The 26,144-nt window shown below is 41.5% G+C and overlaps 1 protein-coding gene across 1 annotated transcript in view; it reads left to right on the forward strand.

Annotated features, from left to right (window-relative positions):
- Positions 1 to 1,603: 1,603 nt before the first annotated feature.
- PCCB (propionyl-CoA carboxylase subunit beta) overlaps positions 1,604 to 26,144 on the forward strand; it is a 75,284-nt gene continuing 50,743 nt past the window's right edge. The window contains exons 1-6 of the mRNA XM_046647419.1: positions 1,604 to 1,826; positions 4,186 to 4,305; positions 5,328 to 5,396; positions 8,066 to 8,122; positions 9,859 to 9,972; positions 22,495 to 22,605. Of these exons, the coding sequence (XP_046503375.1) occupies positions 1,644 to 1,826; positions 4,186 to 4,305; positions 5,328 to 5,396; positions 8,066 to 8,122; positions 9,859 to 9,972; positions 22,495 to 22,605 (654 nt within the window). The 5' untranslated portion in view covers positions 1,604 to 1,643. The remainder of the gene's footprint in view (positions 1,827 to 4,185; positions 4,306 to 5,327; positions 5,397 to 8,065; positions 8,123 to 9,858; positions 9,973 to 22,494; positions 22,606 to 26,144) is intronic.

The following is a 26,144-nucleotide window of genomic DNA, read 5'->3' on the forward strand; positions in this document are numbered from 1 at the left end:
GCAAGGCAGCCACAGTCCCTGCCCTTTGGCTTGGGAAGAGAGCTAAACAATCTTAACAAATTGTGAGATGTGCCATAGGAGAGGGATCTGCAAAACGCTTTGGGAGAAAGGAGTCCCACTGCTCCCATCCCAAACCAAGTCCCAATTTCTGAACATAGCAAAATTCTTCACACTCTAACTCCATTATTGCTTTCTAGTGTCATTTACTACCATTCTCCCAAAAGCTGGAGAAGCAATTGTGTGTGTGAATCTGAACATGCTACTACTCCTGTTCCCTGGCATGCAGTTACCTTCTCAGAGATACTCTCCTTGACAGAGCCAGACTTGCCCAAATTCTCCTCTGTGCTACCAGGCCAGTCCTTTGTCTGTCTACCTCTCTAGGTTGGTGAGGTCCTTAAAGCAGGGACCCAATTGCAGGGCCAAGAGCATCCATTCTGGAGTCAGACAGATACAGGTGGGCTTTGTCCAGCCACATGACTTCAGGCCTTGGACCCTCAGCTTCTCTGCCTAACTAGCTGAACAATTCCTACTCCAGGAAATGTAGTAAGTACTTAGTTCTTAGCACATAGTAGGTGCTCAAAAATGTCTGCTGAATTGAATTGTATTAACACTAAAGTCCTAGGACAGACTTTGGACTTTATGAAGACCCTGGCTGTGAGGTGAAGCTTGGAGGGGTTAATGATCAACAGTTTTCTGTGGTTAAGAATGCAAAATATACACCTTGCTCTTTGCCTCCAAGATCTGCCTGTTAGCTGGGGAAACAGATGGAGAAGCTTCCAAGAGTTCAGTTCTAAATTCCTAGAGCAGTGGTTCTCAGACTCTAGCAAGCATCAAAATCACCTAGAGATCATGTGTTGAAACAGATTGTTGGCTGCACCCCTAGAATTTGGTTCAGTAGGTGTGGGGTAGAATCTGAGAATTTGAAAGTTTGCATTTCCAATTCACTCCCAAGCGATGCTGAAGCTGCTGTATTACTTTGAGGATTACTCACTAGAAGTTAAGAGCCCTGTGCTCAGTATGTGGCACATAGTATGTCTCTCTGTTTGAAGCCTGGCTCCACAACAGCTTTAGGCCTGGCTCTTAACCAAATCACTCTACCTCTCTGCTTCCTTTGCCTCATCTGTGAAATCAGGCTAACACAACACCTAGCACAGTGTTCAAACAATGTTGGTTAGGGGCTGGCCTGGTGCAGCATCCCACATAAAATAGAAGAAGATTGGCACAGATGTTAGCTCAGTGACAATATTCCTCAGGCAAAAAGGGGAAGATTGGCAACAGACGTTAGCTCAGGGCCAATCTTCCTCACACACACACAAAACGTTGGTTATCTATTCATTTTCTGGAGGAAGTGGGACAACAAAACTAGGGGTCTGGGTAGCTAGAGAAGAGCAAGGACTAAGCCTATCTTCTGTGCAGGCAGGCGGGCACAAGATCTGGGAACTAGCCCTATACTTCTCGGAGCCAAACCGAGCGAGGTCTCGGGTCTCGAACTCTCAGGCCTTTCTCCCAAGAGCGCCCTGCATTCCAGCCCACAGGCTCCCTACGCCTTGCCGACGCTGCGCAGGCGCAGACCCTGCAGTGGCCACGCTCGACGCACTTGCGTACTCAGGTGCGCCGGGTGGGGGCGCGCCGGCAAGGGAAAAATGGCGGCGGCGGTGCGCCTGCGGGCGGCTGGAGCAAGGCTGCGCGTTGTAGTGAGCGGTCTCCACGCCGCGGTGCGCAGCCTGTGCAGCCAGCCCGTCTCCGTTAACGAGCGCATCGAGGACAAGCGCCGCACCGCGCTGCTGGGAGGAGGCCAGCGCCGCATCGACGCACAGCATAAGCGAGTGAGTCCTGCGCCGGCTCAGGCCATCCCGCCCCAGCGTTCGCCACCTATCACAGCGTGCCCGGCTTGCAGCGCCCGAGGCCTCCCAGCCAATCCTCGCGACCCCGGGAGGGGCGGGGGCGAGGCTGTTCCCCTTAGAGCCTGTTGCCGTTTACGAAAACGAGGTTCAGTGTCTTTGTGCTTTATCACTCTCTGCGTTCTCTTTGGAATTTTAGAGACCTGGCCCGGGTCCAGCCGGCTCACCACTCAATAGCTCTAAACTTTTCCACAAGTTACTTAAATCTCTAGGAGTCAATTTATTCTAAAAAGCAGATAGTAATAATTCTCCCCTCACAATCTTATTGTAGAATAGATAGTGAAGCACTAATAGGCGCTTGATTTTTAAAAAGTCTACCTATTCTCATGCGCCATGAAAGAGTGGGGTAGGTTATTGCTGCATTATGGAAGCAGGAAAATCGAGGCTTAAGGGCAGGGGAAGTAACAAGGGCAGACTTTCACATTTACCTGGGTGGGGTGTGTGGTGCGCGCAGGGAACTTGTGGAATCTCGCCCCCAGAATGCCAGCAGAACCCCTTAGGGTCTCCGCGTGCATCGACCTCCTGGGTAGGAGAGGCGGGCGTCGGAAGCAGGTGGCTTTTTGGGGAGCGCGCGGGCTGCTCTAGATGTTTGGCTGCGCTGAGCAGCTGAGGCACTGCCAGCACCGCCCGGGTTGGGAGGCGAGAGGTAAGAATCATAGCTGGCCTTCGGAGATGGCCTGGGTGGGCGGTTGAATCGCAGAAGAAACTGAGGTCCAGATCGGTGACCTGGAACTTGGACACTCGGCTTGCTCAGTGCGTCCCTGACATGTGTATGCGTCTCGACAATGTGCTGGATGAATGAAACAACCAACCCGGAAGGTGCAGAAGTGAAACTCTGGAGGGCACTGAGGCACAGCTCACAGCGTGGGGAAGGGGACTGGGGCCTTGAGTGAGGAGATTTGAACCAGCCCTTTATTTAAATCTAAAGTGAGTGTTGATTTAGATGTTGTAAATTCCCACTTGATAACAGCCTGAAGGTGACAGTTCCTTTTGGACGCTGGGGAATAATTTTGGTTGATGGTCTGTGGTTGCCAGCCGTGCTTTCCCTCCCTCCCCTGGGGTGGCTGTGTCTGGGGTGAGGGAAACTTGACATCATTCTTTGGAAAGGCCCATCAGTGCTCCCGTGCACTCTTTCTGTCGGGGCCCATTGCTCAATTCCTCCCTGGAACATCACCCCACCCCTTCCGGGGCAGATCCTACTGGGTTTAGATGCAACTTCCAGAAGCTGTTTCTCTTTTGCCAAAGCTGACTTAGTCAGGAGGCCAACTTGATGTAAATCCCCCACTCCACCCTCTTTTAAACAATTTTTGGACTACTTCCATAGGATAGATTCCCAGAAATGGAATTACTGGGTCAAAAGATATAAATATTTTTAACACTCTGATATATGTTGCCAAATTGCTTTCTGGAAAACTTATTCTACTTTATACAACAGTGTATAGGATTACCTGTTTGTTTTAACATAACCTCACTGGCTGTGGCTACTTTCTTAAGGGAAAAGTGTAGCCAATTTGAGGTGTTTTTTTCAGGGGGAGGAGGGCAGGACAGTGGGCCCAGGTGTTTGGCTTGGTTTCAGGGCTTGGGAGCCAAAGCAATGGAGGCTCTTGATAGGTTGAGGGCTCCAATCTCAACCCCTCCAAGAAGCATTTTTTTTACTCCTCTCAAGTGAGCTGTTTAGCACTCTCTGTCCCGTTCCTTGTCTACTCAGCCCTCTGTGTTGTGGGGTTGTCTCTGTATCATAGCATCATTGTCATGTGTTGGGGGCCCTGCTTTGGGACCCTGTAGGGCAGTAGGAGAAGCCCATGGAGCAGGTAGTCCTGGAAGTCTCCTTGGGGCTGGGCCCTATGAGGTGATCTTCTGTGGGGTTTCCTAGAAGAAGCCTGTGAATCTGGGCGTGTAGCCTCAGACCTTTCACTAAGCTTGCTTTGGTTTTCCACCTCCTGCTTCTCCATTCTTCCTTAGGTCTCCAGTAAGTGTTTGTGGAACTAGTTATCTTGTTCCAGGGTCGGGCTCTCCTTAGCCTCACTTCTCCTCTCCACATTTTCCTCCTCCTACTTCCTTATTTGCCCTGCACAGTTGGTGACTCCTGGAGCACCTGTCTGCCCTGATTTCCTTACTGGCTGAAGTCTACTGCTAACACCCGTCTCTTGGGCAGGTTGACGGAATAGAGGCTTTCACATGGGGTGAGGGGAAGAAACCTGTCTTCCAGGCCCTCCCACGAGCACTCCTTGCTTACTCACATTATCTATGATGACATCACTGAGTGGTTTTGGTTGCATTTTAGGGAAAGCTAACAGCCAGAGAGCGGATCAGTCTCTTGTTGGACCCTGGCAGTTTTATCGAGAGCGACATGTTTGTGGAACACAGATGTGCAGATTTTGGAATGGCTGCTGATAAGAATAAGGTATCTGTTCACAATGGTGGTGTGAGCCTCCAAGTTGCATGTTCCTGCTGTTGCCCTGCTCTGACCTACCCACTAGACTAATGAAGTCCTTCTGGGACTCAGGATACTTGAAAAATGTTCAAGTTAGGGCCCTGGAATTGCAGGAGTGCCCCTGGAGAAGCACTGCTGGGGTCCCCAGGTTCCCCTGCTTACTCTCTCTGCACATGAAGGAATGCGAGTACACTGCCTGTACCTGGTGCACTGTGACTCTGGCCCAGTTCCCAGGGCTCTGGTTGTGGGCTCAGAGTTCTCGCAGTATAGAATGACAAATTTGGAAGGAAGGGTGAGAATGTCTTTTAGTTGTGGTCTGGTCTGTCTAGGCACCAGAGACCCCAAGAGGCTGACCACTTGCCTCTTGACACACTTTAATTTTATGCCTTGGAGTTTTTGAGGTCAGAGTCACCAACACTTCTTCCTTTAATTGGGTGTTCTCCATGGGTACACAGAGTTCTTTGGACTCACTCTTGGTCAGTTTTCTTCAGGTCTCCATATGTGCTGTTTGTGACCAAAGATTTGTAAACTTGGCACCAAACCGCCTGGCTGCATTTGAGCCATTATGGGCCACACAGTAATTGCCAAGATTCCAAGCAAAATGGTGGCTTTGCCTTTCTAAGTTTTGGGGTGGGTATGTGGATTTTAGAAGTTACCGTGTTTCTTCATATGTCCTTCTCCTTCCCATGAGCATTTGGTAGTGGTGACCATAGTGGGTCTCTTGATTATTCTGCTTTTGGGAAGGAGGATGAGGCCTAAGACTACAGTGGCCTTCACTTCTGTTGATGACTCAGTAGCCCAGTGCTTGCTGTTGCAGACCGAAGGGGGGAAGGGGAGATTCCTTCATGTTCTTTCTTCATGCTGAATTTTAAGGAATTTGGGGTAGATTTGCGGCGGGGGGAGGGGGGGTGTTTCATTGGGGCATAATTGCCAAATTCATTCAAAAGAAGTATTTTGGTTTTTTAACCTGCATTTTTCTATTTTTCTGGTAGTTTCCTGGAGACAGTGTGGTTACTGGACGGGGCCGAATCAATGGAAGATTGGTTTATGTCTTCAGTCAGGTATTTCATAACTCCAGTGGACTGAGCATTCCTTGAGGGCAGAGCCAGGAGCAAAATACGTGGGAAGAAAACATTCTTGGGGGGAATTAAAACTTGCCTGTAGTTTGGGGCAGATAAAGGATTTACTTTGTTTTTCAGTGCGTATGTCCAGAGTATCATACTGTGTGTTTTTTTGGGGGGAGAAAGAATCCTTAGTCTGATTGGGGTGGATCACAGGGCAGTAGTCATGTAAGAAGTCCCAGGAGTTTATTCCAAGTGAGTGAGATTCCTCTTAGCAGGTTGGGTGTGTGCCTGGAGGGCAGCCATGTTCTGGGCAGTGTGTGGGCCTGACAGAACATGGTAGATGCAGCCTAGGAGAGGGGACTTGACTCTCCGAACCACAGGCTGCTGAGTTTTGGGCTTTCATGAACGTGTTCAAACAGGTTTTGTCAGGTTTCATCAACACAGGTACAGTTTCTTTACACTGAGACCATAGGAGAACATAGTAGGCAGAATAATGGCCTCCAAAGATGTCCAAGTCCCCATCCCCGAAACCTGTGAATATGTTACTTTACATGGCAAAGGGTAATTAAGCTTGTAGATAGAATTAATGTTGCTAATCAGCTGACCTTAAAAATAGAGTATTCTGGGCTATCCAGGTGGACCCAGTATAATCACAAGGGTCCTTAAAAGTGGAAGAGAGAGGCAGAAGAGAAAGTCAGAGTGCTGTGATGTGGGAAGGACTTGCCCTGAGGTTGCTGGCTTAGAGGATGGAGGAAGAGGGTCACGAGTGAAGGAATGCAGATGGTCTTTAGAAGCTGGAAAAGGCCTACAGGCTCCAGAAAGGAGCAGAGCCCTTTAGCCCATTGAGATCCACGTAGGACTTCTGCAGTACAGAACTGTAAGCTGTTAAATTTGTGTTGTTTCAAGCCACTGAATTTGTGATAGCAGCAGTAGAAAACTAACACGAAGAACATGTTGGGTTTAATGTTTTTTTCCCCCTCTGAGAGGTTTTGGAAATATGTATATAAATCTGAATATTTAGTTCCTTTTACAGACTTAAAGTTATAGAGCTTGTTTAGGAACCTGAAATGTTTTCTGGGTTTGATATTAAAATCATTATGCTTGTTAATTTTAAATTTGTATTTAGATAATACTCATTTGCTAATTAAATCACCTTTGAAATATTTTAAAACTGTTATAAATGGGTCTACCAAATGCTTAACTAGAAGGAGTCATCTCTGTTTTTTGTAATTTATGAGAGCTAGGCAAAAACTTGTACAGAAGGAACCATTAATAAGAGAGCCAGAACAAAGAAAGTCATTGTGATTTGTGGACACAGTATTCTAACTATTAAGCAGATACAAAAATTCATTGAATTGATTCTTTTGAGCACTTATGCCCACGGGGTAGGGTGGGGATGAGAGGGAGGTGGAGATGACAACTGAGACAGAGTTCTTGCCCTGAAGAAGCTAATCATTTTGTAGATAGAATAGGGCAGGACAGGAGTGACTAAAGTACAGATAGGGTGAGAGAGGTTCCGAGCAAGTGCTCTGGGCTCTGAACAAAGGAAGATCACATGCACTCTTGAGGAAAGCTTTAGGGAAAGTGGGGCGTTTGAAATAGGTCCCGAAGGATACTGAGTAGGGAGTGATGAGCCAGCTTTTTGTAATGTTCCCCAAAATGTTAATATCTATAGGTATTTTTTCTGGGGCGCTTCAGTTTTTCCAGAGAAGCAGCCTCAGTCTCTTGCCTGATAATTGGCTGTATGGTGTTCTGGGGTGGAGCGGGTAGGGGGAAGGGAGGGGCCAGCACTCCTCAACATTCAGTGTATAGGCCCCTATTCTCACCTCTTTTCAGCCTCACCTTTGCCTTCTTTTTGGCTGGTGATTGTGAGTCCAGAAGCCTTCTGGTTAAGTTTCTTTAGAGAATAAACCTATCTCCTCTCAAGGTGAAGGAGAGGCCCTGTGGGGTCTAACTGCTCCTAACACAAACTTTGTATCAATCTGTTTTCCACCCCTCCTCATCCCCGACTTGCCATGGTTCTTGGTTTGCCCCTCCTTGTGGTTACTCCTGCAGGTGTGTGGGCTTCCATTTGTTCCCTCCAAGTCAGATATTCTTCTTGTGCTTTCAGTTTCCCTCAGATTTGTTCAGTCTCTTCTGCTGTGTTGCCTCTTCCTTTTTTGTCCTCATAGGCTGAGTCTCTTTTGAATTCCCCACTGTCTTTTTGAGGGGATTTTAGGAAGGAAGTCATTCCTGCAAGAAGCCCTTTACGTCAGAAGGTAATCCATAGGCAAGAGGAAGCATGAGGGCTCCCATTCACTTTTTTCACCTCCCTTGTCAAAACAGCAAATGTTTCCTAGTAGTTGAAATGCCTGACTGTTTGACATCCATTGAATCTGATTTTTCGGATTAATTCTGCATGAACAGTTTTCCTTTCCTCGGAATCACAAATCATTTTTGTAGAGCAAATGCTAGGTCTTTTGCTCTTGACAATACATGAACTCCCTCTAAGATATTTTATTCACTATTCTATGGAATAATTTATAAGTCAGACTTTATTCTTAATTTTTAAACTTCTGACAATCTTTTAGGATCTTTTATCTGAAATTTCCATTTCCTCCTCCGACTGGCTCTTTATCTCTGGCTGGTCACCATATTTTATGTTGATTTAATTATTTCCTTTTTAGGATTTTACAGTTTTTGGAGGCAGTCTGTCAGGAGCACATGCCCAAAAGATCTGCAAAGTAAGTATTTAATATTGAAAACAAATCCGGTACTTTCATCAGGCACATAGTGCATGTTGAGTGTCATTGGAGTGCGAGACACTGAGCTGGGTATGTGGGATGGGGCAGAGGTGTGCAAGATTTGCTGCTGATCTGACGCTATCTTCAGTCCAGGGTAGGAGTTTCTTAGCATTTTTGTACCATGGATCCCTTTGGCAGACTGGTGAAGCCTGGACTGTCATTTTTTTACATGCATAAAATAAAATATGTAGGATTACAAAGGATTAAAAATATTAAAAAAGAATCACATTTGTAATGTGCTTCCTTATTAGTGCGTTAATTAACAGGATTGAGCAGTGGATCTAAATTGCTGTAATTTCAAAGTAGGCATGAGTGAATGTGATATTTCAAGATATCTGCAACAACTTTAATGTGACATAAAAATATCTGTGGCTTCTATTAATGACAAAGTCAGAGATATATCTAATACTATTGTGGGTTTTTTTTGCCTGTATTCATTATTGAAGGAAATGCTATAGATCAGCTAGAGTTAATAAAGGTAAAGATGTAAATTTTTTCCCATCCAAGTTCATCAGCTCCCTGAAATCTATTCACAGACCCCTGGGGTTCTGAGGACCCCAGGTAGAGAACCCGTGGTCTCAGCGGAGAGTCTAGGTGCTAAAAAGGTAAAGAGCAGTGCAAGGATTACATGGTGGTATTTAAAAAGCCCTGCCAGAGGTGGATGGTGTGCAGATGAATAAAAGTGTAGATCATATCTGAAGAATTTTGGAATTAAAGGTGAGCTGATTGGTAGTGGCTGGGCAGAGCTTCCCTCGATAATGGAACACCTGGATTCCAGATGTCGTCCTGTTATATATTACCCCTGAGACCTTGGGCCATTCACTTAACTTTGAAACCTTCCTAATTTTTCTCTTTTTACTGCCTCTTATGATGGATAAAAGAGATAATGAAAGTGAAAGTGCTTTGTAAACTGTCAAGGGCTATTAGTAATGTTGCTCATTAGGCTGTGAACTGCTGACCCATAAGGAAAATCTCTCTCATTAGAAGTGAAAGCAGGCCTGGGCCTGGCCTCACATTAACAGATGGGTCCACATTTACTTTCACAAAAGTACTACTTTGCCATTCTGTTTACTATCAGTTCTTTCAAAAGAGTAACTGGGAACAAAACTGACTGCTAAAAAATATTATAGCTTGGGCCTGTGGCTCTAGAAAGGGTTACTCCGAGCAGTCTCATACCCTGCTAATGGGAGGTGCTTTGGCTTTTGGATGTTTGGGGGGGGCTTTAATTTTTTTTTTTGAGGAAGATTAGCCCTGAGCTAACTACTGCCAATCCTCCTCTTTGTGCTGAGAAAGACTGGCCCTGAGCTAACATCCATGCCCTTCTTCCTCTACTTTATACATGGGACGCCTACCACAGCATAGCATGCCAAGTGGTGCCATGTCCGCACCCAGGCTCCAAACCAGCAAACCGTGGGCCACTGAGAAGTGGAACATGCGCACTCAACTGCTGCGCCACCAGGCCGGCCCCGGCGGGGCGGGGGAGTTTAATCAGCCCTTTAAGTATCTGGTTCTCTGTCCTCCGTGAAGGTACCCAGCCATCACAGGATTGAAGCCAGTGTTCCTCCTGTTCTGAAAAGTGCATGCAGAACATTTTCTAGAAAACACTGTGGTGCTTTGTAAATGCTGTTTTTGATAACGGGATCAGTTGTCTCACAAAGATTTCTCTGCTGTCGCAGATCATGGACCAGGCCCTGACGGTGGGGGCTCCAGTGATTGGACTGAATGACTCTGGGGGAGCACGGATCCAAGAGGGAGTAGAGTCATTGGCTGGCTATGCAGACATCTTTCTGGTGAGAAACCTGTCAGTAGAGAACAGAGAGTAAAAGAACAGCATGCTGGTCAAAGCTTCCCATCTCTTCTCATTGTTCTCTGCCCCTTTGTGTCTGTTCTGTGGCTCCTTCCTGTGTCACTGGGGGTGGTATGAAGGGTGGATGAAAAGCAAGAGAGAGTAGATGGGAGGGTTTTCTTTTTTTCTCCTAGAGGGCCACTCAGAGGAAAACAAAAATATCATTCATAAGGGAAAGTCACTTAAATATTTATCTTCTTGTTTCAAAAGCAAGGGAGAGGGAATATAAAAGGTTAAAATGAACTGATTTGCTAGAATTGGGAATTGAAAAATGCAATGCTTTTTATTTTTTGGTTGAAACACTACAAGATCATTATACATAGTTCAAGCAAAGAAAAAATCACCCCAAATGCCACCATTCATAAACACTTGGTGAACATCCTTTCAGATATCTTTTTGCTTACTTACAGACTAAAATTCAAGAAAGAGAAATGAGGAGAAACACAAAAATAAGTGTATTATTTGAAGTAGAAAGTATATTGTGAGAGATACAGTAAGGGAGATTGGGGTGAGAGAGACAGACTGCCGGATGGAAACCCAAGAAAAGAGACAGATCAGCATTTCCAGGGAGGGGAGGAAAGAGAGGGAGAAGGAAGGAAAGAGACAGGCAGACATTGTTTATAATCAGGCCAGCTGTTCTTGTCATCCCCTGGCCTGCAGGGTTTTTATCCCTGGCCACTGCCCTTTATGATCAGTCAGAAAAATGTGTATTTACTTTGTATAAGATACTCTGCTAGTTGTGGAAGTACTTATGTTAGTTGAGAAGCCACTTTGTAGATCTTAAACCTACTTTTTTTTTTTGCTGCGGAAGATTCACCCTGAGCTAGCATCTGTTGCCAATCCTCCTCTTTTTGCTTGAGGAAGAATTGCCCTGAGCTTCCTCTGTTTTGTATGTGGGTTGCTGCCGCAGCATGGCCACTGATGAGTGATGTTGGTCTGTGCCGGGGGAACTGATCTGGGGCTGCGGAAGCAGAGTGTGCTGAACTTAACCTCTAGGCCATAGGGCTGGCCCCTTTAAACCTACCCTTTTTTTTTTTGGTGAGGAAGATTGTCCCTGAGCTAACATCTGTGCCCATCTTCCTCTATTTTGTATGTGGGATGCCACCACAGCATGGCTTGATGAGCAGTGCATAGGTCCATGCCTGGGATCCAAACCTGTGAACCCTGGGCCACTGAAGCAGAGTGCACAAACTTAACCACTTAGCCACTGGGCTGGCCCCGCCTTATACCTACTTTTGAATCTTTAAACTTACGCTCCAGGAATAACCCACTGGGTAGAATTAGTTCTTTGGGTGGCTTGGCTTAGGCCTGGAAAGTCTGCTTTGGCCCCTAGCCTGGAAGTTATCCCTGTGTTAGAAACAAAAGATAGGGTGGCCCTAAGAGAAGTGGCAGTAAACCACCACATTTTAGAGCTTGTTGGGATTTTAGAATATCATGTAGTCTAACACATCTTTATGGGGCAGTGGGATTTTGTTTTATTTTCATGGCATAGGCTTTAGTGATTTTAAGATCTGCTTTGGTTAATTATTTGCTTACTAATACTGCTTGTCATATCTATACCTCCACCCACTTCTTCCTGCTTGTATTATTTTTTGTTTCTTTGTAACTTTTTTTTTTTTTGAGGAAGATTAGCCCTGAGCTAACTGCTGCCAATCCTCCTTTTTGCTGAGGAAGACTGGCCCTGAGCTAACATCCATGCCCATCTTCCTCTACTTTGTATGTGGGACGCCTACCACAGCATGGCTTGCCAATCAGTGCCATGTCCACACCTGGGATCCCAACCGGCGAACCCTGGGCCACTGAGAAGCGGAACATGCACACTTAACCGCTGCGCCACTGGTTCGGCCCCTCTTTGTAACTTTATTTTGATGTAATTTCAAGCTTCATAGAAAAACTGCAAAAATAGTACAATGAGCCTCCCATATGTCCTTTACCCTCATTCACCAGTTATTTACGTTTTGCCCATTTGCTCTATCATTCTCTCTCCGTATATACATATTTGCATGTTATATTTTTCTGAAACATTTGAGAGTAAATTGGAGATTGTGCCTTCTTTCTCTCTTAAATCCTTCGTTGTGTTTCCTAAGAACAAGGACGTTCTCTTATAACCAGAGTACACAGTAATAAAAATCAGGAAATTTAACACTGATTCGTCAATATTATTCTTATCCATGGTCCTTATTCAGATTTTATCAAATGATCCCTATGTAGCCCCTCTACAGCTATTTTTTTTTTTTTTCCTGGCTAGTATTTAAACCAGGAGTAAATACTGCTTTTGGTTGTCATATCTCTTTAATCTCCTTTAATCTGGAGCATTTCTTCAATTTTTCTTGGTCCTCCATGACTGACATTTTAAAGAAGTTTTTTATTGAAGTGTAATTTATAAAGCATAAAATCCATCCATTGTAAGCATACAATTCAATGATTTTTAATAAATTTATAGAATTGTGCAATCACCACAGTGCAGTTTTGCGACCTTTCCCTCCAAAAAGCTCTCTCCTGCCTGTATGCATTCAGTCTCTACCCAGCCCTAGGCAACGGCTGATCAGCCTTTTGTCTGCAGTGTTTTCATCTGACTCTTTTCACTTAGCGTAATGTTTTTTGAGGTTTGTTCATATTGTATTTTGTATCAGTGCTTCATTCCTTTTTATTGCTGAATAATATATTATATGGATATATCACATTTTGTTTATCAATCCACCAGTTGATGGACATTTGGGTTGTTTCCACTTTTTGGCCATCATAACACTGCTGTGAACATTTGTGTATAACTCTTTGTGTGGACATGTTTTCACAACCCTTGGGTAGATACCCAATGGTGGAATTGTTGAGTCTGACAAGTTTATAACTTTAAGAAACTGCCGAATTTTTTCTAGAATGACTGTACCATTTTACATTACCACAAGTAACGTATTGAGGGTTTCAGGTTCTTCACATCCTTGTCAACACTTAGTATTGTCAGTTTTTTCTGTTAAAGCTATTTTGGTGGTATATAGTGGTATCTCACTGTGGTTTTAATTTGCCTTTCCCTGCTTACTAATCATGTTGAGCATCTTTTCACGCACGTTAGTCATTTGTATATCTTCTTTGCTGAAATGTATATTCAGATCATTTTTTCATTTTGTAATTAGACTTTTAAGTTGTAAGAATAGTTCTTCACATATTCTGGGTACAAGTCCTTTATCAGACATGATTTGCTAATATTTTCTCCCCGTCTGTGACTTGCCTTTTTCTTTCTTTCTTTTTTTTTTCCTGCTTTTTCTCCCAGTACATAGAATCCCCCCAGTACATAGTTGTATATTTTAGTTGTAGGTCCTTCTGGTTGTGCTGTGTGGGATGCTGCCTCAGCATGGCCTGACGAGCCGTGCCACATCTGCACCCAGGATCCGAACCAGTGAAACCCTGGGCCACTGAAGCAGAGTGTGCAAACAACCACTCAGGCACTGGGCCAGCCCTGCCTTTTTATTTCTTAATGGTGGCATTTGAAGTGCAAAGTTTTAAATTTTGAATTCCAATTTTCACTTTTTCTTTCATGGATCATGCTTTTATTGTCATATTGAAGAACTCTGCCCAATACAAAGTCATGAAGATTTTGACCAATGTTTTCTTTATGTAGTTTTATAGGTTTGGCTCTCTTAAATCTGTGATCCATTTTGAGTTAATTTTTCGTATGGTGTGAGGTCAGGGTCTAAATTCATCCTTGTCTCATCACAATTTGTTGACATCGCTATTCTTTCCCCATTGAATTGTCTTGGCACTTTGGTGGAAAAGTGACCATAAACGTAAGGGTTTATTTCTGGACTGAATCCTTACCGTTGATCTTTGTCCTTAACCTTACATCAGAACCACACTGTCTTGATTACTATAGTTTTCTGGTAGTTTTGAAGTTGGATAAAGTCCTCCAACTTTGTTCTTTTTAAAAATTGTTTCAGCTATTCTGGTCCCTTGCATTTCCATATAAATTTTTTCATCTGCTGTCAACTCTACAAAAATGGCTGCTGAGATTTGATAGGAACTGTATTGAGCCTACAGACAATTTGGCTAGAATTTACTTCTTTTTTTTTTGTTTTTTAAAAGATTTTATTTTTTCCTTTTTCTCCCCAAAGTCCCCCGGTACATAGTTGTATATTCTTAGTTGTGGGTCCTTCCTGTTGTGGCACGTGGGACGCCACCTCAGCGTGGCCTGATGAGCAGTGCCATATCCGCACCCAGGATTCGAACTGACAAAACACTGGGCCGCCTGCAGCAGAGCGCGCGAACTCAACCACTTGGCCACAGGGCCGGCCCCTAGAATTTACTTCTTAACACCTTGAGTCTTCCACTCCATGTAGATGGAATGTTTCTCCATTTCTTTAGGTCGTCTTTAATTTCTCTCGGTAATATTTTGTAATTGTCGGCATACATGTCTTGCACTTCTTTTGTTCTTTCTGTCTAAGTATTATTTTTGATGCTTTTGTGAATGGAATTGTTCATTTGCTTTTGAGTTGTTCTTTGCAAGTGTATAGAAATACAATTGATTTTTATATATTTGATCTTGTATCCTGTAGGCTTGCTGAACTTGTTTATTAGCTGTAAATGTTTTTGTGTGTGGATTCCTTAGGAGTTTTTATATACATGATCATGTCTTCTGCAAATAGAGATGGTTTTACTTGTTCCTTACTAATTTGGATGCCCTTTATTTCTTTTTTTGCTTAATTGCTCTGGCTAGAACATGCAGTACAATGTTGAATAGAAGTAGTAAAAGTGGACATCCTTGTCTGGTTCTTGAACTTAGGAAGAAATCATTCATTCTTTTACCATTAAATATGATGTTAACTGACTGGGTTTTTTTTGTAGATGCCCTTTATCAGGTTGAGGAAGTTCACATTTACTTCTTGTTTGAGTATTTTTATCACGAATAGATGTTTAATTTAGTCAAATACTTTTTCTGCATCTGAAATAATCATTTGATTTTTGTCCTTTGTTCTGTTGATATGGTGTGTTACATTCGTTGATTTTTTGGATGTTAAACCAACCTTGTATTCCTCTGCTAAATCTCACTGGTTCATGGTGTATAATCCTTTTTATAGGCTGCTGGGTTCTGTTTGCTACTATTTTTTGAGTACTTCTGAATCTTTCTTAATAAAAGAGATTGGTCTGTAGTTATCTTTTCTTGTGTTGTCTTTTTTTTCTCTCTAATTTTTTGGTGCTCTGAATTTTTTTTCAGCCTTCTTAAGTCTTGTGACATCTTTTTCTGGTTCGGTATCATGATAATTCTAGCCTCATGACATGAGTTGGAAGTGTTGCCACCTCTTCTGTTTTTGGGAGGAACTTGTAAAGGATTCACATTAATTCTTCTTTAAATGTTCAGTAAAATCCACCAGTGAAGCCCTCTGGGCCTTGACTTTTCTTTGTAGGTAGTTTTATGATTACTGATTTCAATCTTTTTGTTACAGGTTTATCAGATTTTCTGTTTCATCTCAACTCAGTTTCAGTAGTTTGTATTTTTATAGGAATTAGTCCATTTCATCTCAGTTACCTAATTGTTGCCATACAGTTAGTTGTTCATATTATTTTGTTATAATCTTTATTTCTGTAGTGATGTCTCCTCTCATTTCTGATTTTAGTGGTATGAATTTTTCTTGTCATGCTATTTAAAAGTTTGTCAATTTTGTTCATCTTTTTGAAGAATTAACTTTTGGTTTTATTGATTTTTCTCTATTTTTATATTCGATTTCATTTATTCCTGCTCCAAGTTTTATTTCCTTCTTCCTGCTTGCTTTCTTTTACTTTCCCCAGTTTCTTAAGCTGGAAAGTCAGGTATTGATTTAATACTTTCTTTTAATATATGCGTTTACAGCTATAAATTTCCCTCTTAGCAGTGCTTTCGCTACATCCCATAAGTTTTGGCATGTTACATTTTCATTCATCTCAATGCATTTTCTAGTTTCCTTTGTAATTTCTTCTTTCACCTTTTAGTTAGTTAGGAATATTATGATTAATTTTAATGTATTTGTTGATTTTCCAGGTTTTTTTCTAGTTTCATTCCATTGTGATTGGAAAAGTTACTTTGTATGATTTCAGTAATTTTAAATTTATTGAGACTTATTTTGTGGCCTAACATGTGGTCTCTCCTAGAGAATGTTCCATGTGCAATTGAAAAGAATGTGTATTCTCTTGTTGGGGGGAGTGTTCTGTATATGTCTGTTATGCATACTGGTTTGTTGTGTTCAAGTCCATTGTTTCCTTACTGATCCTCTTTCTGTTTGTTCTGTCTATTACTGGAAGTAGGGTGTTGAAATCTCTAGCTATTATTATGCACCTGTCTGTTTCTCCCTTCAATTCTGTCAGTTTTTGCTTCATATATTTTTGGGGCTTTGTTGTTAGGTGCATATATTTTTATAATTGTTATATCTTGGTGTGTTGAACTTTTTATCAGTATGTCTATGTCTCTTGTAACTTTTTGAAGTCTATTTTTTCTGACAATAATATAGCCTCCCAGCTCTATTTTGGTTACCTTTGTATAGAATATCTTTTTCCACTCTTTTACTTTCAACTTTTTTGTGTCCTCATATTTAAAGTGAGGCTCCTTAGTTGTTTCTTCTCTCAATGCAATTAACATTGTCGCTTTCTTGTGTACCCGTCTAGAAATGTTTGATGCCTGCACAAATGTACTCACACACATTCACTGTCCTCTTTTTTAAATGCAAGTGGGAGCATACTAGCCACTCTTGCTTCTTTCACTCAATGATATATCCTGGAGATCATTTCGCATCACTACATCAAAAGAGCTCTCATTCTTTTTCACGGCTGCCGAATACTCCATTATGTGGATGTACCATAATTCACTGAAGGCCCTGCAGATGTATAGGAAGCCAGAAAACACATATAGCTTTAAGAAGAAACAAGCAGAAAAAAAGCCCAAAGTTCCTGTTTCTATTACATTCATTTTTTCCCTTTCAGTGCTCACTATGGAGCCAAGACCCAGAAGTCTGGTAATAATGCCTTGCAATGTTTACATGACTGAAGGTCAAACACCCTTCAGAATAACAAGCCTGAAGGACAAGTTCAGAAGCTTTGCTAGTCATCAAATAAACGTTGGCACGTCAGAAAAAAATAAATAAATAAATAAAGTAAGGCTTCTCGTAGATAGCATATTGATAGATTCTTTCTTTTTAAATCAAATCTACCAATCTATATTAATAAAATAATTTCATCCATTTACATTTAGTGTGATTACTGATAAAGGCGGTGTTTCTGCCATTTAACTATTTCTTTTCCATATGTTACATCTACCTCAATTCCTCCATTAATGCTTTTTTAGGTATTTAGTTGATTTTTTTTTTTATTTGGTAGTGTACCATCTTGATTCACTTCTTCCATTTTTATTTTTTTTCTTTAGTGATTACCATAAGGATTACAATAAACACCCTAAATCTACAGCAATCTGATTTGAATAGTGCCTTTCCAGCTTCAGTATTAAACACTCTGCTTGTGTACATCTGCATCCCTCCTCCTCTATATTGTTATCATCATAGATTACATCTTTATACATACCCATTAACGGATTTGTAATTGTTTTGTGCATTTGCCTTTTAAATCATATAGGAGGAAGAGAGACATTAAAAACCAAACTAAAGTACAGTAATACTGTCTTTTTAAAATTTACTTAGGAAGCTGCATTTACTCCAGTGTTCTTTATTTTTTCTCATGGTTTCAAGTTACTGCCTAGTGTCCTTTCATTTCAGACTAAAAGACTCCTTATCACGTTTCTCGTATGGCATGTCTGCTGCAAACGAGCAAACTTCAGCATTTGTTTATCTGGAAATATCTTAATTTCTCCTTCATTCTTGAAGGATAGTTTTGCTGAATATATTTGAGTTTTTTCTTTCAAGACTGTACATATCTCACTACTTTCTGGCCTCTGGGATTTCTCATGAGAAATCAGCTGTTAATTTTATTGAGGATCTCTTGTATGTGATGAGTTGTTTCTCTGTTGTTGCTTTCAAATTCCTCTCTTTGTGTTTAAGTTTCAGCAGTTTGACTAGAATATGTCTTGGTGTGGATCTCTTTCCATTCATCCTGCGTGGAGTTCACTGAGATCCTTGTTGTGAATATGCACATCTTACATCTAATCTGGGAAGTTTTTGGCCATTATTTCTTCAAATATTTTATCTGCCTCTTTCTTCTGAGATTCTTATACTGTGTATGTTGGTACATTTGATGCTTTCCCACAGGTGCCTCAGGCTCTGTTCATTTTTCTTCATTTTTTTTTTTTTTTTTAGCTGTTCCCCAGACTAGATAGTTTCAGTTGTCTTCAAGTTCTCTGAATCTTTCTTCTGCTTGCTGAAATCTGTACTTGAGCCCCTCTTGTGTGCTTTTCAGTTTGGTTATTGTGCTTTTCAATTCCAAAATTTCTGCTTCATTTCTTGTTATAATTTCTATCCTTATTGGCATTCTCATTTTGTTCAGACATTCTTTTCCTCATTTCCTTTAGTTCTCTTTTTTTTTTTCCTTTTTCTTCCCAAATCCCCCCAATACATAGTTGTATATTTTAGTTGTGTGTCCTTCTAGTTGTAGCATGTGGGATGCCACCTCGCCATAGCCTGATGAGTGGCGCCATGTCTGTGCCCAGGATCCAAACTGGCGAAACCCTGGGCCACCAAAGCGGAGCGTGCAAACTTAATCACTTGGTCATGGGGCTGGCCCCCCTTTAGTTCTTTTTTTTTTGAGGAAGATTAGCCCTGAGCTAACATCTGCTGCCACTCCTTCTCTTTTTGCTGAGGAAGACTGGCCCTGAGCTAACATCTGTGCCCATCTTCCTCTACTTTATATGTGGGATGCCTACCACAGCATGGCTTGCCAAGCAGTGCCATGTCCGCACCCAGGATCCAAACCTGTAAACCCTAGGCCACCAAAGTTCAACGTGCCAACTTAACTGCTCTGCCACCAACCCCCTTTAGTTCTTTTCCCATGATTTCCTTTAGCTCAATGAACATATTTAAGAGTTTGTATAACATCTCTGACTGACAAGTCCATTGTCTGGGCTTCCTCAGATATGGTTTCTGTCAAATTCTTTTTCCTGTGAATGGGCTGCGCTAGCCTGTTTCTTTGCATGTTTTGTAATTTTCTGTTGGGTACTGGAAATTCTGAGTACTGTGTTTGTAATGTTGGAAATTTAACTCTCCGACTCATCAGAGATTGCTGATTTTTGCTTGTTGGGGCCTGAATCTGTCCACTTGTGACTTTTCCCAGCTATTTTGCAAAATATGTTCCATGTTGAGTGTTGTCCCTGAAGTTTTAGTTCCACGTCTCTGCAGTCAACCAGTGATCTGACAAAGATTTTCTTAAATGTCTGCCTCCCAGAAGAGATGAACTGTCTCTTTAAATCCCGTTTCAGCTGAGAAGCTGTTTGAGTCTTTCAAGCTTGAAACAATGGCCAGCCTCTGTGCTGGCCCCTCAGTGGTCAAAAGCCATGATCAGTAATTAAAACACAGAACACTGATTTTTGGAGGACGGTGTCCTTATTGCCACCCTGACATGAGCTGGCCACTCTAGGAACACAAGCTGCCTGTCCCTGTGGCTACCTGCCACAGGGTTGTAGGGTGCGTGATGGTATGTGCTATTCTAGATTCGGGAATTGACTGAAATTTACCTGCTTCTTCTTGAAACTCTTCCCTGGACGCTACAAGAGTTCCGCTCCAGAGTTCCAAAATGGTTGCTGGAGACAGTTCCTGCCAGCTCAATAGTTGTTTTGGTAGAGGGATGAATTCTTAGAGCTTCCTATTTCATCATCTTTTGTGATGTCTCTCAACTCTTATATTAAACACGTATTTTAATGTACCTTTCTAATTTCTCTGACTGTTTTTTTTGAACTTTTTTTTGGTTTTTTTTTTTTTAGTGGTTGCTCTAAGGGTTACAATATGTATGTTAATTGATCGTAATCTACTTCAAAATGTTACTGAGTTCTGGTAAAATATAAAATTTGCTCCATTATAGCTCTGTTTTATCTCTCTTTCTTTGTGCCATTATTGTTATATTCTTAGGTGATAAGCCCAACAACAAGGTGTTATAATTATTGCTTTATATAACAGCTTTGTCTTTTAAAAGTATTAAGAAGAGAGAACAGTATTAAGAAGAGAGAACAGTATTATATATTTAATCACGTATTTACCATTTTTAGTGCTCTTGTTTCTTGTGGATTTGAATTACTGTCTAGTGTTATTCTCTCACCCTGAAGGATGTGGGCAATAGTAGCAACCTTAGTTGAGAATGCCACAGACTCCTCATGTTCTTATCTCAAGTTTGGCATTTCATTAATAAAAAATTCTCAATTTGTTAATGTTTGGTCTGATTTCAGAACCCTGAAATGTTTGTTTTTGACAGTTTTGTCCAGTTTTCTAGTTCTTTTTCGAGGAGAGTATTTTCTGACCTCTCCACTCTGCCGCAGCTGGAAGTCCACCCAGCTTGATATTTTTTGCAAAATATGGATAACTTTTTTTCAACTTTGTTTTATTGTGGTTAAATACACATAATATAAAATTTATCAACTTAACCATTTTTAAATGTACAGTTCAGTGGTATAAAATATATTTATGACGTTGTACACCCATCACTAGCATCCATCTCCGTAACTCTTCATCTGGCAAAACTGGAATTCTATACCCATTAGACAGTTCCTCCCCATTACCCCCTGTCCCCAGCCCCTGGCAAGCACCATTCTGCTTTCTGTGTATGATTTTGACTAAGTATCTCAGTTGAGTGGAATCATACATTCTATATAGTGGAATCATACATTTATTTATCGTTTTATAACTAGCTAATTTCACTTAGCATAATGTCTTCAAGCTTCATCCATGTTGTAGCATGTGACAGGATTTCCATCCTTTTTAAGGCTGAAAAATATTCCATTTATGTACATACTACATTTTGTTTAGCCATTCATCTGTTGACAGGCAGTTGGGTTACTACCACCTTTTAGCTGTTATGAGTAATGCTGCTATGAACATGGGTGTACAAATATCTCTTTGAGACCCTGCTTTCCATTCTTTTGGGTATGTCTTCAGGAGTGGAATTTATGGATCATATAATTCTGCTTTTAATTTTTTGAAGAACTTCATTGTTTTTCAGAGCAGCTGTACCACTTTGCATTCCCATCAACAGTGCACAAGGATTCCAATTTCTCTACATTATCACCTTGTTTTCTGGTTTTTGATAGCCATCCTAATGTGTGTGGTGTGGTATCTCATTTGTGTTGTCCTCATAATTAGTGATGTTGCGCTGGAGGGGGAGGTGCAACAACAATCTCTAACTGCACCTTTGTGATCAGAATCCACAGTGAGCAGTCAGAATACAGATCCCTGATATTTGGAGCACTAGGTCCTGTTTGCCTACCCTGGTTCCTGAAAGCTCTGTGTAAGCTGCTGCAGGCACACATGCACAGCTGCTCCTGCACAGCTGCCTCCCTTGTGGCTTGGGTTGGGGGATGGGTAGCTGCTACTGTGTTAAGAGCTGAAATTGACCAAAATTAACCACAATTCACCCTTCAGATCTTCCCCTGGAAGTTGCAAGCCTTCAATAGACTCCAGAGTTACAAAATAATTACATCAGACAGATTATGCCAGTGCAGCTGTTGTCTAGGTCGGGAGAAGCTTCTTGGTGCTTCCTACTCCAGCATGTTCTTAAAGTCCTCTATCTATAGATGTCTTTTTGTACTGTCCTGAGATTTGTCCTATGATTTATAGAAATTGGGCTCAGAGCCAAGGCAGAGCTAAAAGTGGACATAACTTCTCTTAAGCTGATGGTGTTCAGGGGAAGGAAAGAAGTTGGGGGTTGGGCAAGGAGTCATTGGGCCCTTATCTTGCCTGAGTCCTCCAGCCCCAATCTTGTCTTTCCCAGAAGGAGGCCTGAGGATTGGCCCTTTACAACACCTTTGTCCCTGTGGAGCCTTTCTGGCTTCTGCTACCTCCCTCTTTCCCATATGCCCTGTCTCAGGGGGCAGACATAGAAAACTCAGGGTAAACTATCACCTGTCTCTTAGCCTTGCCTTGTAACTGCTGGGTACCCTCTGTGGAAGGTGTGAAGGGGCTCCAGGATAAGTTTTGGCCCCATGTATTCTAAGGTTTTCATTCATTCTTCCAGCCAGCTTCATGCAGACAGGGGTGCTGGGCCTGAGGTGTGTTTGGAGCTGGAGTAAGAGTGGTGGAGTTCTCTCTGAGCTCATGTCCTGGTGGAGGTTTGGGGAACTACTGCCAAGGAGGGGAGAGGGTATAAGCCCCAGAAAATAATATGCCAGCTATCTCACTGGTGATGGGAATAAATTACATGTATAATTCTAGAAGAAGCTTTACTGATTAGATCTCTTGCCTCCAGGATAGAATTTCTGTGAATATAAGCCAAATGTAATTTTATTATTACTTTTATTTTTCTGCAGATAATGCCTAGAACACCTCTGTAACCAGATGCCTTTGCCTTTCTCTTTTGGCAGAGGAATGTCATGGCATCCGGAGTCGTCCCTCAGATTTCTCTGATCATGGGGCCGTGTGCTGGTGGGGCTGTCTACTCCCCGGCCCTAACAGACTTCACGTTCATGGTAAAGGTAAGAAAGAAGGGCCTGTCTCTCCTGTCCTTTGAGACTTGGGCAGTACCTCACCTACAATAAAAATAATTCTCGACCCAGATCTGGGTTGTTATCTGTGTTCTCATTGGCTTTCAGCATAATGATGATAAGGTCTTAGTGGAGAGACGTTTTGGCACGAAATCTGTACCTTGTTAGGGGTTCAGTGGCAGAATGTGGTTATGTGCTTTATTGCTGGGTGATTTTGCTTGTTGATCTGAATTGCAAATGATTTTCAAATAATCAAAGGATCCTATCCTCTGCCCAGACAAATGATTGTTTACTGAATCCTATTCAGAAAGTTTCTCATGAAAGGCTTTTCTGTGGTCTGCTTTATCGAGAAGTTGTTTCTTATGTCCTACCTTTATTTCTTCAGCTTTTTGCTATTTTATTACATTTTGTCTATACTGATAATGGATAAATCTGATCTCCAACTTCATTTTGAGAGGTACCTATCTTTATTACATGATTTTGATGGAGTGATATTTTAAAATGGTTTTTAAATGATGCCTACTTGAATTTATACATGCGTAATTACTCCTAATCTAGTACCTTTTAAAAAAAATCAGTCTTTTTCTCTTAAAATATTTTTAACCATGATGAACAATAAATGCCAAGCAGAAAGATTGGAGGTGGGGGAAGTAGTCATCCAACATGAGAACAGTGCTGGAGGGAGTCAATAGGAAACACTTTTTTTCTGGGGTAGTTTGGCAGTAGGAATTCAAAAGTTTAGAAGAGTGCTTACCCTTTGACCCAACTCTTCTGTTCTCATTGATAGAATGAAAGAAACCTAAATGTTCAACAGCAGGGGTGGGTTTTAAAAATTAAGATGACCACGTCTCTTGCTTCCTGAACAAAGCAGAATTTCCTGAACTTTGCCCCCTAAATCTATATATACCGTACCTACCTGGTGCTACCCCAGTCCTCTTCTCCTTCCTGCCTGGTAGGATTTGAGGTATGGGATCAATTCAGCTGGCTAAGGCCATCCTTTCCCCCGCTCCTTACATACATGCCCATCGCTGACCAGCTCTCCACACCTTTTCAGTAGCTTTGTGCTGTCAGTTCTCTTTTATGTATTATTTTCAGTCTCTCCCTTGGTACTGGATCTTCCCATCAGGACTTAACCATATTCAGGTCTTCCCTGTGTTCAAAAAGCGGCCCCCCCCCGCCCCGAGTCTGCATGTCCCTGTGGCTCTTTCCCTATTTCTATCTTCCCATGCTCTTGTTTCATTTGGCTTCGTCCTCTCGGTGGCAAAACCTTCTCCACTGAGACCTCTCAGACCCCTTTCTAAGGTCATCAGTGACTTCTATATCACTATGAACGCTCTTTAAGTCTCATTTTCCTCAATCTTTGAGCAACTTTCTCTTTTCTTGGCTTCCATGATGCCACACTCTGGCATCTCTGGCATTGTCTCTCACATCTCTGACCTTACTTTCTTGGTTTCCTTTGCCATTTCATCCTGTTCCACTCACTCTAGATGCTAGTCTAGTTGATTCTAAACTGCTTTCTCTCTTTTATTTTCCAGCTCTGTTGAGATATAATTGACATATAACATTTGTAAGTTTAAGGTGTACGTGTATCAACGACTTGGTACACTTATATTGCAAAATGATTACCGCCATAGCCTTAGTTGCTAACCCCTCCAACATGTCACATTTTCTTTATTGTGATGGGAACATTTAAGATCTACTCTTAGCAACTTTCAAGTATTTAATACAGTGTTGTTAACTATTACCGCCATGTTGTACGTTATATCTCCAGAATTTATTCTGAAAGTTTGTACCCTTTGACCAACGTCTCTGCCCTTCCCTGACGTCCCAGCCCCTGGTAACCACTATTCTACTGTCTGTTTCTATGAGTTCAGCTTTTTTAGATTCTATATATAAGTGAGATCATACAGTATTTGTCTTCCTCTGACTTTTTTCACTTAGCCTAACTCCCTCAAGGTCTATCTGTGTTATTGCAAATGGCAAGATTTCCTTCTTTCTCATGGCTGAATAATATATTCCGTTATGTGTGTGTATTCATGTATGTGTCACATTTTCTTTAGCCATATGGATATGGATTTCCAATGGAATAGTATTTCATTGTGTGTGTATATATCACATTTTCTTTATCCATTCATCCATTGATGGACACTTAGGTTGTTTCCATATTTTAGCTATTGTGGCTAAAGCTGCAATGAACATGGGAGTTCAGATATCTCTTCAAAGTCCTGAATTCATTTCCTTCAGATATATACCCAGAAGTGGGATTGCTAGATCATATGGTAGTTCTATTTCTAGTTTTTTGAGGAATCTCCGTACTATTTTCCATTGTGGCCATATCAATTTACATTCCTACCAACAGTGCACAAGGTACCCTTTTCTGTACATCCTCACCACTTTGCAGAAATGTGTGTTCAGTTCCTCTGCCTATTCTTTAAAATCAGGTTGCTGTGCAGAAGCTTTTTAGTTTGATGTAGTCCCACTTGTTTATTTTTGCTTTTGTTGTGTGTGCTTTTGGTGTCATATCCATATAATTGTTCCCAAGACCACTGTCAAGGAGCATTTCCACTATATTTTTTTCTAGTTTTATGGTTTTAGGTCTTTAAATCTTTAATCCATTTTGAGTCAAGTTTTGTGAGTGGTAGAAGATATGGGTCCAATTTCTTTCTTCTGCATGTGGTTATCCAGTTTTCCCAACACTATTTGTTGAAGAGACTATCTTTTCCCCATTGAATATTCTTGGCCCCCTTATCAAATATTAGTTGACTGTATATGCAAGTGTTTATTTCTGGGCTCTTGATTCTGTTCCATTGGTCTGTATGTCTGTTTTTATGCCAGTGCCGTACTGTTTTGATTACTGTAGCTTTGTAGTATAGTTTGAAATCAGAAAGTATGGTGCCTCCAGCTTTGTTCTTCTTTCTCAGGGTTTCTTTGGCTATTTGGGGTCTTTTGTGATTTCATACAAATCTTAGGTTTTCTTTCTATTTCTGTCAAAAATGACATTGGAATTTTGATAGGAGTTACATTGAATCTGTAGATGGCTTTGGGTAGTATGGACATTTTAACAAGATTAATTCTGATCCATGAAGATGGGATCTCTTTGCATTTATTTGTGTCTTCTTCAGTGTCTTTCATTAAAGTCTTATAGTTTTCAGTGTACAGATCTTTTACCTCCTTGGTTAAATTTACTCCTAAGTATTTTATTATGTTTACTATTGTGAATGTACTGGTGTTCTTTATTTCTTTTTCAGATATTTTGTTGTTAGTGTATAGAAATGCAACAGATTTCTGTATGTTGATGTTTGTATGCTTTCTTTTAATTCTGTTTTCATCCTAGGCAATCCCATCTTCCACTTGCAGAACTTTAGTTAATATCTACATATTGGTGCCACCTCCTCTTTCTTATCCTCTGCAGCTAAACAAGTCTTAACCGTTCTACATCTTAAATATTCCATGTGTTTAATGAGAGTGCAATAAAAATGCCAAGTTTCTTTTTTAAAGGACTAGACAGAGTAACTATATAAAGTTCGTAT

The sequence above is a fragment of the Equus quagga genome, chromosome 1 (assembly GCF_021613505.1).
Source record: "Equus quagga isolate Etosha38 chromosome 1, UCLA_HA_Equagga_1.0, whole genome shotgun sequence".
NCBI lineage: Eukaryota > Metazoa > Chordata > Mammalia > Perissodactyla > Equidae > Equus > Equus quagga.